Source organism: Mytilus edulis, chromosome 9 (assembly GCF_963676685.1).
Source record: "Mytilus edulis chromosome 9, xbMytEdul2.2, whole genome shotgun sequence".
NCBI lineage: Eukaryota > Metazoa > Mollusca > Bivalvia > Mytilida > Mytilidae > Mytilus > Mytilus edulis.
Window position 1 is genome coordinate 59700341 of NC_092352.1, and position 16077 is coordinate 59716417.

Here is a 16077-nt window from a genome sequence, read left to right on the forward strand (position 1 = left end):
TATATGTTATTATAAGATATCTTACCTCCTATATATTTCTATAAATACTACCACGTGGACACCGTGTATATTCCATTTCGGGTTAGTAAGCGTGACTTATTTTAATACACAGATAGTAGTGGCGTTATGTTCCTTTATAAAAACAATACGGTGATAAGGAAAAATCTGAAACTTTTCAAAAAACGAAGAATTTGATGTTTATGGAATCAATTTAACCCAATTTTATCGTATTAGGTCATCAGCACACTGTGTAAGGAATTCATCTTACCGACTATCTTTATTAATAACATGTGGCATTTAGACTAGTGGCCTATTAAATTGATCAAGTATTCAATAAAAAGAATCTACTTTCATTTGTCTTTACAAAAAAAATGTCAACAATAACAACTTGTTAGATTTGAATGTTTTTTCTGCATTTTATTAAGCCCTTCATATTTAATTTCTACATCTGTTGTCCCGGAGAAACTTTTCAAACTTTCCTAAACTATCTAAATTCCATGTATTACCAATGCTATTTCAACTGATCGGGCGGAGCTTACGTTTTAATTTGCATTAGGACAGTCTATTTGAAGATGTGTGTGATAAGGATGACTGCCGTTATAATCATTATTGATTTCTAATCACCTATCAGTGTCATAAAAGGAATTTACAAAAGAATTACTGGACAATTTATCAATGAGTTTATCCTAAAACACCTATCTATCGATGGACTGGTTTATTATGAGCGAACCAGTTAAACCCCGCCCAGTTAAGTGAAATAACTCGAGTAATAGAGTGAAAGATTTTAGTTTTGGTTTTATTGCAGCGATAGATAGAACTTAAAAGGTTATTACGATTTATTTTTATTTCATTTAATGTCTTAATTTATTATGGATTGAAATCAGCACAACAAGGAACAATTTTTGTTTACTCAATGTTATATGTTTACTAGTTCTAAAGTTATGATGTCTTAAAGTCAATTGTATATATCACGGGTCGTTTTTGTATAACACGAACTTGAAATGCTGTGCAAGCGCATTATAAAGTATTGTTGGTTCGAGTGAAATTCTAGGGTTTAAAAGATGTCATGAATGTTATCTTCTTATATATGTTATGATAGTATGGTACTAAACCCCTACCGGGAAGGATTGTGTCTGATATTCATATGATGAAGACATAATCTTTCAATTAGTGTAATTGAAGTCTGGAGCTGGCATGTCAGTTAACTGCTAGTAGTCTGGTGTTTTTTATGTATTATTGTCATTTTGTTTATTTTCTCTGGTTACATCTTCTGACATCAGACTCGGACTTCTCTTGAACTGAATTTTAATGTGCGTATTGTTATGCGTTTACTTTTCTACATTGGCAAGAGGTATATGGGAGGGTCGAGATCTCATTAACATGTTTAACCCCGCCGCATGTTTGCGCCTGTCCCAAGTAAGGAGCCTCTGTTCTGTGTTAGTCTTGTATTGATTTTAATTTTAGTTTCTTGTGTACAATTTGGAGTTTAATATGGCGTTCATTATCACTGAACTAGTATATATATTTGTTTAGGGGCCAGCTGAAGGACGCCTCCGGGTGCGGTAATTTCTCACTGCATTGAAGACCTGTTGGTGACCTTCTGCTGTAGTCTGTTCTATGGTCGGGTTGTAGTCTCTTTGACATATTCCTCATTTCCATTTTCAATAAAGAATGTTCATGTTTATAATTTGATTAACCACGTCATTGAAAATAATCATTTGTATGACATTCAAACATAGTTATCGAAAAAACTTCAGAGGAGTAAAATACATTTGAAATAGTCAAACATAAGTCGATGACAAACTGACAGTGTCATGGCATGAACGGGAACATTATATAAAACACACCACATCATAGACACGAAAAATAAAGAAGATCATGTGGTATGATTGCCAAGGAGACAAATTCACAAGAGACCAAATGACACAATAAATGAACAACATAATGTCACCGTACGGCCTTCAACAATAAGCCAATCTTAGACCGCATAGTCAGCTATAGCTATAAAAATCCCCGAAATCACAAATATAAACCACTTCCTGCCTAGGGACAGGCTCATACATACAGACATGATGTGACGGGGTTAAACATATTGGGGGGAACCCACCCCTAATTTGGGACAATGGTTAACTCATTGTATGGATTTAAAGACACTAAGTTCATTTCTGAGAGTACTTGCAGCTACTGACAATTAGTTCAAAGCCAATAAAAAATTCATGCATCTAAGACTTAATTATCAAGCAGTACATATCCAACATCAAATTGATTTATGAGAAAGACACACAACAAAATCGAAAAGAAATGATCTTATGCAATGCTAAAATGCATGTACTGACAGATTATACATCCATGGAGCAATTATGAATATAACAATAATATTGTAAAAAGAAGATCTGTTATAATTGTCAATGAGACATCTCTCCACAAGAGACCATAATGACAAAAAAATTAACAACTATTTGTTACCGTAGAGCCTTCAACATACTTTGCTTTTGATTTACTGATAACATAATTGATTTTATTCCAATAAAAACAATATTCAAAATTAATTACAGTGGTTAATTGGTAATACTATAGAATGAGTTTATTTAATGGATCAATTACCAGGATCGTTTCTAAATTTCCGGGCACGGTAAACAACATCTTCGTAGAAGGAGGATGTGCTATCTCGTCTAAATAAGTTTCTACAGGAACAACCAAACTCAAAAATCAAATCTTAATATCTATGGAATAATAAAGTAATTGTTTTAAGTAATTTGTGGAAGTCCCTGACAATTTTCAAGTAATACATAGAGTTTTTTTTCATTGACGTCAATATCGTAACAACAGACTCAGACAAAGTGAACAAGTTGAGAAATTAGATTTTTAACACCGTAAGATGGTGGCTAAGGAACATCAACGTCCAAAAAGGAAAATTAACAGTAGAGAGCACTCGTTCCTTTTGTCGTAAATTGTAGTGTGGAGTTTTCCGTGTAAAACTGAAATATCTTAATGTAGAAAAAGACAGTCATTACCGTTAAAATTTGATTTATTTGGGAAAATGTCTGCAGTTTATTTTGAAAACTCTTGATCTTTTAACAAAAAAATAACATCAAGATAACGGTTAGTATTGTTGAATTTATGGATCAAATCAAAAAGGTTTTTACTGAGTTTGGTCAAGGAGAAGTTTAACAGCTTCAATCACCTCATCACACCACCAGTATCTATATCTACCATATTTACCTTTCTCATTAGAGAAGAGCTTTAAATGAGTTGCAGCAACTATATTTGCATTCAGATTTACTAAAGTTAATACGGTGCTAAAGACTGAGAAAACACGAACCCAACCAAATTATTATTTTTTTAAATCTACTACAACCATCTTATATTTGGTACAACTTTTGAAATTTTTTTATGTTCAATGTTCTTCAACTTTATACTTGTTTGGCTTTTTAACTATTTTTATCTGAGCGTAACGAATCGCGCGTTTGACGTATCAAATTACATGTATAAGACTGGTACCTTTGATAATTATTATCATTACTTCTCTAGTATGTTTTATTGCGATAATACGCGGTGTTAATTTGCCTCATAACTTACTTTGCATTACTTTATTTGACGACATTAAACAATCAAAAATTTACTATCTTTCTTGAACAATGTTTCAGTTCCATAACCGTATGATTATTCTGAAAAGCACTCAACCGTTTATGTCATGTCAGGAACGAAATATCAAGGTTAACATTGACCATTGAATATAACTAATAATATCTTTTGAAGATAACTATATATAATTTTTAATTCCTAAATTCAAAGTGTTGAAATTACAACTCCCGCTATTACACAATACATTTTGTATTTCGTATTTGAAATTTGAAGATATAAATGCTTCGTTCTTATTGACAATGCTTATGAAATTTGGTAGGATTTCATATGCTAGTTAAACATGTTTAACATATTTCGTTTATTCACTAACTGAAATCCTCATATTTCAGTATCACCATTTAAATTATAATTTGATCAATAGTTTCCATCATGGACATATATATTTCTCAAAATATCAGCACAATAAAATTGAGAATGGAAATGGGGAATGTGTCAAAGAGACAACAACCCGACCAAATAAAAACAACAACAGCTGAGGGTCACCAAAAGGTCTTCAATGTAGCGAGAAATTCCCGCACCCGGAGGCATCCTTCAGCTGGCCACTAAACAAATATAAACTAGTCCAGTGATAATGAACGCCATACTAATTTCCAAATTGTACACAAGAAACTAAAATTAAAATAATACAAGACTAACAAAGGCCAGAGGCTCCTGACTTGGGACAGGCGCAAAATTGCGGCGGGGTTAAACATGTTTGTGAGAACTCCACCCTCCCCCTATACCTCTAACCAATGTAGTAAAGTAAACGCATAACAATACGCACATTAAAATTCAGTTCAAGAGAAATCCGAGTCTGATGTCAGAAGATGTAACCAAAGAAAATAAACAAAATGACAATAATACATAAATAACAACAGACTACTAGCAGTTAACTGACATGCCAGCTCCAGACTTCAACTGACTGAAAGATTATGATTTCATCATATGAACATCAGTCACAATCCTTCCCGTTAGGGGTTTAGTATCATACCATCATAACATATATGAGAAGAACATAACCCGTGTCATGCCAACAACTGTATTTTAGAATAAATGTGTTTAGTTCCGATGCAAAGACCTTATCAGTGACTCAATATTAACGCCAAAATATGCAATCTTTAATGACTTGACAACAGTATCGTAATTATATCCCTTCTTAATAAGTCTATTCAAAGGTTTTGTAAGTTTCTGAGGTGAATACTGACACCTTTGTGCTTTATAAAGAATATTACCATAAAAAATTTGATGTGAAATACCTGAACGTATTAGAAGTCTGCATGTTGAGCTATATTTACGAATGATGTCTTTATACCGATGATAAAATTTAGTAAATGTTTTGACTAGTTTGTGATATCGAAAACCCTGGTGTAATAATTTTTCAGTAATACATAAATTTCTCTCGTTAAAATCGAAAACATTGTTACATACACGAGCGAATCGTACAAGTTGAGATATATAAACACCGTAAGATGGTGACAAGGGAACGTCACCATCTAAAAACGGATAATTAACGATAGGAAATGAAAAATCATCCCTTTTATCATACATTTTAGTATTCAGCTTTCCATTAGTGATATAGATATCAAGATCAAGAAAAGGGCAGTGGTCATTGTTAGTATTAGCTTTATTTAAAGTAAGTTCAACAGGATAAATTTCATTAATATACATACTGAAGTCGTCATTATTGAGAGCCAAAATATCATCCAAATATCTAAAAGTATTATTAAATTTGTTTATCAGATGTTGTTTCGATGGGTCTTTGCTTATTTTTGTCATAAATTGTAACTCATAACAATACAAAAACAGGTCCTCAATAAGTGGTGCACAGTTAGTCCCCATTGGAATTCCGATAATCTGACGATATACGGAATCTCCAAAGCGAACAAAAATGTTATCTAGTAAAAATTCAAGGGCATATATAGTATCAAAGCATGTCCAATTAACATAGTTTTTTTGTTTATTGCTACTAAAAAATGACCTAAAAGAGTTTGAACATATATATTCACATTCTGATTTTTTGAATGCCCATTTAATTAGGTGTGTGAATTTTTTCTTAATGAGAATGTGAGGCAATGTGGTATACAGGGTAGAAAAATCAAAACTTTGAACAGATTCAAAATCACCAATATAAGCATGCAATTTATCAAGTACTTCCAACGAGTTCTTGACACTCCAAAAGTAATTTATTCCACTATTTTCGAAGGCCTTATTTGAACAATTTATTATCAGGTTTTAATTGTACCAAGTGTGCCAACAATGTTAAATTTCAAAATTGGCGAGAGAAAATGTTTGTTATTCCCTCGTTTGGATTCGAAATCATGCTACTGGGATATTTCGACTATACCGCTTGCACTATGTCTAGCGCTTTATACCACTTGGCCAACTAGACTGAACTAATATGCAGCGTTTGGTGGCCTAGTGTTACATATCCTTGTCAGTTGAATCTAAAGTTGTAACACAGTAAATGATATATAAGGCATGAAGATGGAATCGTTTGCAGATTTGCTAAATTATCTGTATGATATATTGTAATTTGATGTTCAGTGGTTGTCGTCTGTTTATGTGGTTCAAAAGCGTTTCTCGTTTCTGGTTTTTAAATAGATTAGACCGTTGGTTTTCTCGTTTAAATGGTTTTACACGTCTAGTAATTCTTGGGGCCCTTTATAACTTGCTGTTCGGCCAAGGCTCCGTATTGAAGGCCGTACTTTGACCTATAATGGTTTACTTTTATAAATTGTTACTTGGATGGAGAGTTGTCTCATTGGCACTCATACCACATCTTCCTAAACCTATATAAGATCATAATCAACTATAATTCATTAAACATTTCACAAGGTTGCTTTCGCCACCATTTTCCACATTTTCTAAACAATCCTTTCAAAATTTACATGTTTTTGCAGCTACTAGTATTGCAACCTCCTATCATTGCTTGTTCACATTAAAGAATATCTTGTTACAGTGTATTATCCCTTATGCGTCAGATGACAGTATGGACTTGTTTGGTAAAAGTATGATATTGTAAATTAATTTATCTATGTGTGTTTCAGACACATCGATTTTTATTTCAACGAAAGTCCAGTCTACAGAAAAAACAGGTTAGAGATATTCTTTTTCGTTTTTGGTAAATGCTCATTACCTAACGTACACTCTCAATTTACTCGTACATATTTGAACAGGTAAAAAAGCCTGTGTATCTATTGTCGTAAAAATGGTTATATCAAATAAATTAATTGGTCTGGCTAACTAAGTCCTTGTGTTACTATGTTTTAGTTTAAGTGGAGAATTGTTTTAACGATAACTAAACTCTAATAAAAAAAATGCTAGACTATCTCGGTGATTAATGTGAGATAACTTTGCTTAATTGTCCCAATATTTTGTAATGACTGGGGAGATATTATAATTCGGTTTTCATTTATAGTTTATAGTAATAAAAGTTAAAATGTTTTATTTAGGTTCCAATCATAACTTCTCACTTAAGCATTTGACATAACTGCTTCATTTGAATTTGACATACTTATATACACCATATTAAATAAATGGTTTTACAAGTAGCACAATTAATGTTGTTGGGATTTATTTGATGTTGTCAACAACTCAAACAAGTGTATTATTGACAGCAGATTAAACATGTGTCATTCACTTAACTATTTTACCTCAATATAATGGGAACAGAATAATTGTTTTGTTTACCATTATACACAATTACAGAATTAGTTTGAGGCAGATGCACTTTTCGTTATCTCGTAGTAAATTGCCTGATCAACCTATGTCACTAAGGACATGTTTATAATGATCTTACCCATTCATGAGGGTCTTTGTACGGTCAGAGGGGTAGTAGTTTAATATAAACTTAATATTATTTATGAAATTATGGAAGGTTCTTTATATTGGTGTATCATAATTGTCAACGTTGCAAAAAATAATGAAATCATAAATATACATAAGTATCTGTTATAGATCTATCATTTTTTTAAATTTTGAATCGATTAAAAATTATAATCAAATAACTATGCGTAAAGATGAAATTATGATCCGGTCCAAGGGGGACAATAAAATTTTTGAAATTGAAACATAGTACAAAGGGATGTCACTGTAGTATGCAAATAACACATAAAAACGTACAAAGTATTAACTGTACATACCTGCTCCAGCTTCAATGCAGATTCTTAATTATCAATATAACCAACAGTTGCTTATCAATATAAGAATGACAACTTACGAATGCTATCCTACGGTAAAGTTTATATTTTTTGAAATTTTGTAAAAAACAAATCCTCAGTAAAATGCAAGAACTACTTGACTTTCATAGATTATAAATAACGTGTTTATACATTAATATAATATGGTTGTTAAACATTGCATGCCTCAAACAGTATAAGACACAATACAGATCAATAAAGATTTAATAAAAGCCTGATTTAGATGTTTTTGTAAGTATAACAACTTTGTCGATTTCGTTTCTTCATAATTATCAAATATACTGAAATTGGATTTTTGATTTCATAAAGAAATCTTGTAATATACATGATTTGTCAAGTTTAAAGCACCAAGAAATGGTTTGAAATTAACATAGTTATTTACGTCATTTGTTAATATATTCACACACAGGATACAGCTGGAACAAAATACTCAAGTTAATAAATATATTATTTCCTTGTTTTCTTTATATTTCTAGGCACATCTATGTTTGTGACAACGGAGAAGCAGTACATATCAACTTTTCAACACACAGATGGTTTGTATGGTTTGTTATAAATAATTAGAAATGAATACAAAAACTGACTAGAACACTCTTGAAAGTATTTTCTTCTTGGAATTCACTTAAGATTGTCTTTACAAAACTGTACATTTGAATACACTAAAATGTATGTATATACCTGCAAAAAAAGTATTGTCCACTTGATTTTCTTCATAACAAAATAAAAGTAAAACATATAACTATATTTTTGGCTCATAAGTAAACTTAGTCGTGTTTACATGTTTTTCTCTGACTGTTTATGACGTCTTTACACTAAATCTATTGGATGTTGATGTGAACGGATTGATAATTTAATCTTAGATGTATGATTTTTTTATTAATTGTTAGTGGCTTTGAACTAGTTGTCAATAACTGCAAGTACTCAGATATGTACGTAGTGTTTTTTGTTGTTGGGATATAGAAGTACCCGGTCACGTCCACTCTGTTTAGTATTTGTATTTGCATCCATCTGATGACTTAAGCTTTTTTCAACTGATTTTTATAGTTCGTTCTTATGTTGAGCTGAGACATCACTGTATCTTGCTAACATGTTTAACCCCGCAAGATTCTGTATGTATGTACCTGTCCCAAGTCAGGAGCCTGTAATTCAGTGATTTTCGTTTGTCTATGTGTTACATATTTTTTAATTTATGTTTTTGTACATAAATTGGGTCGTTAGTTTTATCGTTGGAATCGTTTTACATTTGTCAATTCGGGGCCTTTTATAGCTGACTATGCGGTATGGGCTTGCTCAATGTTGGAGGCCGTACGGTGACCTATAGTTATTAATTTCTGTGTCGTTTTGTCTCTTGTGAAGAGTTGTCTTATTAACAATCATACCACATCTTTTTTTTTTTTGAAACTATGCAAACGACATAAATTTACTGATTTTTTGTGAGCATGTCGATAAGTACGACCTGCTATTAATAGTTTGTTTTTAAATTGACGTAAAATGTTTGTATGCAGTTTTCGCACATGTTTTTTTTATCACATTGCTATTGATTTGGCTTAATAAAAAATAATTTAACGGAATTGGGACAAAGACTGTTATTATCAAAAATCTGTTACAGTTTATTTTATAATTTTATATTTAGATTTGTTTTTATTTATTTTTTTTCAGTTATTTCTCCATCAAACTTGTCAAGTTCATCGTCAGTTATAGGTACGTAAACAATGTAACTCCTTACGTGGTGTTAGGTGCATTTGTATCATTATATATGTTTTCTTCTTTGAGCTATATCCCACATTCTATTTTAAATAATACAAGTAATCATAATGAATGCATTCAATTAATTAAGATAAAATATACTTTTTCACTTATAATTTGGTAGCAGCTTTTCAATGTTCTTGAATCACGTCATCACATTTTTGTTTTCAATTTTGTAGTTATGGTAAAGTAACAGTAAATGGGCTATGTTACAGATGTTCTTACAATTTTGCTTGCAACTTTAGCTGAAAATAACATGAATGTACTTCATTTTTTTTTTTATTACACATTTAATTATCTTGTTTACGGTTTATAGGGGGTATAAGTCACTTTACACTGTAGTAATTAAAAAGTAAAATCACAAAAATACTGAACTTAGTGGAAAATCAATTCGGAAAGTCCTTAATCACATGGCAAAATCAAATAACAAAACGCATCCAAAACGAATGGACAAGAACTGTCATATTCCTGTCTTGATACAGGGATTTTCAAATGTAGAAAATGGTGGATTAAACCTGGTTTTATAGCGCTAACCCTCTCACTTTGATGACCATCTCATCAAATTCCGTTATATTTACATTGATGCGTTAACTAAACAGACACAATAAATAAAATAGTCAAAATATGGGTACATCAGTCATCATCGTATAACAATTTTAAAATTTTAAATTAAATGAAAGTTAATCATTTCCCGTTGAACACATTGCATCGATGATATTAAGTCATTTCTGAATAAAACGGCAGATATTTTTGTATGTGTCTTAATAAAATTGCTTGAAAGACGGAAAAAGATTGTCAGTTGTATTTTGTAAATGGTAATCTGTTAAAAAACAGGATTTCAGATAAATAAGACATTTAAAATACATGTAAATAAACAGCTGCGCCATGAAGGCATGATACACCCGACGTCTGGTGTGGAAGTTTAATGCAATAATCATATATAGTTTCTGAGAAAGTTTTAAGCAATAACCATATTGTTTTTGAGATATGGCGGGACATGTGAACCCCCCCCCCCCTCTTTTTTTTTTTACAAGAAACTAAATATCACTAAAATCAAAATTTTGAATAAAAACCAAAAAGTATACAGATCTTTAGATTAATAAAAAAAAAAGAAGTGTGTAAAGTTTTAAGCAATTATCATGAATTGTTTTTGAGATACGGCGCGACATGTAAAAAACCCTTCTTCTTTTTTACAAAATACTCAATAACTCAAAAATAAAATTTTGAATCATCACCAAAAAGTATACAGATCTTAATATTGATATAACATAGAAGTGTGTAAAGTTTAAAGCAATAACCATAAATCATTTTTTTAAATACGGCGTGACATGTAAAAAAAAACTCCCCTTTTTTACAAAATACTCAATAACTCAAAAATGAAATTTTGAATCATCACCAAAAAGTATACAGATCTTAAGATTAGTATAACTAAGAATTGTGTAAAATTTTAAGCAATAATCAAAAATCGTTTTTGAGATACAGTGCGACATGTGAAAAAAAACACCCCTGTTTTAGTTACAAAATTAAAGTGCCGTAACTCAAAAAGTTTAAATTTTATTTTCACCAAAAAGTATACAGATCATTTGACCATCATAAGCAACGACTATATTAAGTTTCATGAAATTTGGATAAGTCCTTCTTAAGTAACGGTGCGACATGTTTACGCCGGACAGACGGACATACGGACAGACGGACAGACAGACAGACGGACAGACGGACGGACACCGGCCATTTATATACCATAATACGTCCTGTCAACATTTTGACGGGCGTATAAAAACAATGGGGAGTGCAGGATTTATAAATCACAACACAAGAATGAGGTGCCTTCATACGGAAGCCGATTAGCGGTCATTCAAAAGAATAATTACAATATTGCTATGTCATAACTACGACCTTAATTACCATGTTACTTTTTGAACCGATCAGAGATTCAAAATGGGCAACATCGCAGGTCAAAGTTTACATTGAAACAATAAAGGAAATAACATATTCATCTTCATGTTGATCAGAATTAAAACAAACTTCATAATAAAAACTTACACAAGTGTTGTCTCTTTGTTGCCTGTTAAACACAATTTTTTCTAGAATCGATATCTTTCAAGAGATTGTGTTTAAACGCATTCTATATCAAGGTCCTTAAAATGTGTTGTTACGTTTTAAGTTATTGATCAATTCAAAATTGCTGCAAGTATGAGCAAAGTTGTATTGAAACTCTATCGTTAACATATTCATCTTTTTTTTTTAGAAACATGAACACTGAATTCAATCAAGCTTAATATTAAAGTTATTTACTATAATTTGCACAAAATAGAATTTTATTTTATATCCAGTCTTATAAGACCGATGGGAACAGGTGAGCGATTAGGGCTCCTTCAAGTCTCTAGTTATATTTGTCATGAATGTATATCACCTCATGCAGGTGTAACCGAAGGATTATGTGGGCTTTTGCTATCGCTTGTCGTCCGAAGTCTCTTATGTCGTGAACGTATTTTAAAGATTTTTTCTTAAACTACTGTGCAAAATTCTTTGAAATTAATGTTGCTTTTTCCTTATCAAATATTTCATATGCAAAAGGGGTGCTCCGATTTCTGAATCCTTAAAAACACGGAAGTTGTAACTAAAAGCAGTTTTCTGCAAACATCTCGAAACGGTTACATATATCTCAAATATAGCGAGGGTTTACATGACATTATGGACCTATTCTGAAAATTTCAGAAAGATCAGATTGACCAATATCTAAGTTGTGGCCTCTGAACATTATTTTTTGGAGAGCTATTGTCATCATCTGCCGTCCGTCGATTATTATCGGCAACCAATAACAGGACATGTTTTCTAAACATAGACGTCCACATGAGTGAAATAGCAGATTTTTGTCTCGCCTGCGACGATAATCACAGATAGGGAGACATTTCCCTTTTCGGAGACGGCAGCGTAAACCTTTGTGATTTTTGTAAACTTTGATAAAATCTCCAAAAACCTGCATCGCGCACCAGTTCAACTAGAACTCAATAGACTTGATTATAAAGATAAGTTCTATTATGTGCAAGACATAGTATAAGAAAACAAAATATCGAGCTCCGAGGAAAATTCTAAAACGGAAAGAACATAAGCAAATGGCAAAATCAAAAGTTCAAACACATCAAACGAATGGATAACTGTCACATTTCTGCCTTGGTACAAGCATTTTCATATGTAGAAAATGTTGGATTAAATTTTGTTTTATAGCTAGCTACGACTGGTACTTGTATTACATTTGCATAGAATTCAATCAAAATAACAACTTTGTCCATCAAAAAGAATAATACAAATGTAGGAAAAACAGTCAAAAAAACTATGAAAATTAGTTATTACGACATAACGATGTCGACGTTATTACGATATACTAGATCGAAAATATTTTTTTCGAATTGCCCTGATCGGTTTCCTTACCTTCACAATAAACTGGTTTTTTTTAATAGAAATGTAATAATTGTATATTTTAAGTACTTTTACATGCTTTACCTGTTAGCAAATTATTCAATTTTTGGAAAAGCAAAACTTATACAAACTGTTTTTTTCGTAATACTTGTGCTTACTTAATTTACACTTTTTTGTATAAAATAAATAAATTATATTTTCTACATATCTGTAGACATATCCTCCACTTGAAACTGAACAGTCATTTATTTGTAACAGTCGTTAATATATAAAAGTGTTTGAAATTATCTTATCCTTGAAGTTTTACATTTATTTGAGAAAAAGTAACAATTAACATTCATTGTGTTCGCAGGGATTGTAATTGGTGTGATTCTACCCATAGTTGTATTAGCAGTTTGTTTGGTAATAGCCGTAGTTTACGTTAGGAGGTAAGACACATTTTACCACATTAATATTCGATCATTATTGCGTTAGATCAAACGTTCAACACATTATTTAAATAAATGTTAATGAGTATACATGTTCACAGATGTTCACATATGTTAATATACTTTAAAAAATATGTATATTTTAAAGTCGTATAAAACGGGCTTCTTGACATGTTAATGTTATCGAAATCATTCAACCAAAACATGCATCTATGCTAATAAAGGTATAGGACAATTTCATAGAGCCGCAATTTCTCGGAAACCATACAAAGTCGGACATATTTGTGATATGACGTATGCATGTAGTGTTTTGTACTTTCTTCATTTGTCTTTGGAACAATCTTTTTTCCACAGAAACACGCCAATTTTTAGAAAATATCCAAATTCGTAGAACGTTATCGATTCATGTCTGATACGCTTTCGCGCATTCTGAGTTGACGTACTGTCAGCGAAATTTAAAACCGTTTTCTTCAACACTTGTCCAATTGTATCGCGAAATCGCGGGCATCTTCTAGTAATATACTATATTAAGTCTTGCATTTACGTTATTTATGTTTATACTACATATATAACATATAATCGACAAACAACATTTCATTCAGTGGTTGTTTACGAAAATTTCCGGATCGTGACATTTATAAACAATAAAAAACAGAGCACACGGAAAGCATGAAAGATACGTGAATCTATAAGAGCCATGGCATTTTATTTTTTTTTGTATACTTTCCTTGCGTTCCTGTAAAACAATTATTTGACAGATGGTAAGTGAAATGTTATTAAATTTGTTCTTTAAGAATCTGTTATTTCTATTTACTTCAAGATCACGTGTGTTAACATTCTTTCAATACTGTTTTCCCTTCACACTTGCGTTTTGCGGTGGTCGAAGTTATAAAGAGAGTTGTCGTAGTAAGGTCACTGTATACGGGAAAATTTTGCTGAATTAGTGTATGGGAAGTCAATAATTTAATGTTGGTACATTTATGAAAACTTTTATCATAAAAAAAAGATTTTCTTCAAAAAAAGTTCACGTTCACTTTTTCTTTTGGGTAAAACTTAGCAATCAAAGTGTATAAATTTTAAAATGTTCAACTTTTTTTCCTTTTTTTCTTTAAGTTTAACATGACTTTAAACAAGACACATAATAATTCAAGAACAAAATTCTCGTTGATAAAAAGAATACATATAGATGACATTATTTATATATTATATATTCAAATCGTTTTTTTCAAAGTGAATTACAAAAAGTATTTCTCCATTTTCCATATAGGTCTAGATATTCAGAAAAGAACGCAAACTCAATTGTAGTTGAGAAAAAAAACCACAGTGATTATACTGGTCATCAGAATGTAGCATTTTCACCTGAGGTCAACGTCACCACTCAAACAGATTACTGTGAAATACGAACATCTAAACATAACGATCAATACCATGACATTTCTGATACCTTTAGACCCTTAATCAACACAACAACTGATGACGAATACAGTGAAATTGCGAATGTAGTAAATTCACCTAATAATCCGAATGCATGTACAAACTATCAGCATCAATACATTTCTCTGGATCCTAATGCCACTGGATTCGACCGGTCGATTCCTCAGAACAATTTGCAAAATGAAATTAAAAATAATCATATTAATTCAAATGAGATTACCAGCTTCACAGGTGGTGATGATTATGCCATACTTGACCCTGATGACCTTAATGAATCGAAAAACAATACTCCGAAAGTTCTACCATTGAGTAACAACTATGTTGTTTTAGATCCGAACGAAACGGGTTTTAACCGACAGAAAAACACGGATGGAGTCTGTAACTATGAACTTGCAACACCTATCAATCCAACAGAGACATCTGAAGATCCATATGACGTTTCTAAAGATGAAACTTACGATACGTCTAGTAACAGCCGCCATAAAGAAAAGGAAAATAACATCTATAGCCACACGGTTGACAACGTGTACGATACTGCTGGTAACCAACGAAAAAAAGAAGAAAGCGATGCCACATATGATCATTTCTTTGGACAGCAATCCGAAGACGATTACGACATTTCAAAACCATTATAAGAACGACTAACAGTTATTTATAACAATGAAATATGTAAATACTAACCAGAAATGCTTGTGCATAAATTTACTAAAAAGCATTAAAACTTTTGCAAGATACGATATTCATAAATTGATGTATATGACTGTAAACTATGTAAACATTCTAAGATTGTTTGTTGTTATAGTAATTATCGATGGGTTCAATGCAAACCAAAGCTAAAATCAAATCAATTGATTAATTATAAAACAAAAACTGAAAACATTACTTGTTTTGAAAGATTGAACCGTCTGTGCTTTGGCTAAGATATACATATAATAAAACAAGTCGGGAAGGACGGAAGGACTAAAGAGACCCATTTGATGCTACCAACACCCACTACTCAGTCAACCCTTGAGCTCAGATTATATACCTTGTTTTTTTTTTCAATGACATAGACATTTTGACATTTAAATGTATATTTTGAACAGACATTCATAATCCTGAACAATATGTATACAGGTATTAATGATTAAGCAGCTAACAACATTAAGCAAGAAACAGAAATTACACGCTGACACCTGTTTTTATCTCGATCACAACAAGGCAACATGGGTAATAAACAAGGACGA

General features: G+C 31.6%; 1 protein-coding gene across 1 annotated transcript in view; it reads left to right on the forward strand.

Moving 5' to 3' along the window:
- LOC139488685 (uncharacterized) overlaps window positions 1–15632 on the forward strand; it is a 160110-nt gene extending 144478 nt beyond the window's left edge. Inside the window, exons 8-12 of the mRNA XM_071274496.1 lie at window positions 6672–6719; window positions 8300–8359; window positions 9483–9524; window positions 13342–13417; window positions 14685–15632. Coding sequence (XP_071130597.1) covers window positions 6672–6719; window positions 8300–8359; window positions 9483–9524; window positions 13342–13417; window positions 14685–15486 — 1028 coding nt within the window. The 3' untranslated portion in view covers window positions 15487–15632. The remainder of the gene's footprint in view (window positions 1–6671; window positions 6720–8299; window positions 8360–9482; window positions 9525–13341; window positions 13418–14684) is intronic.
- The last annotated feature ends 445 nt before the right edge of the window (window positions 15633–16077 follow it).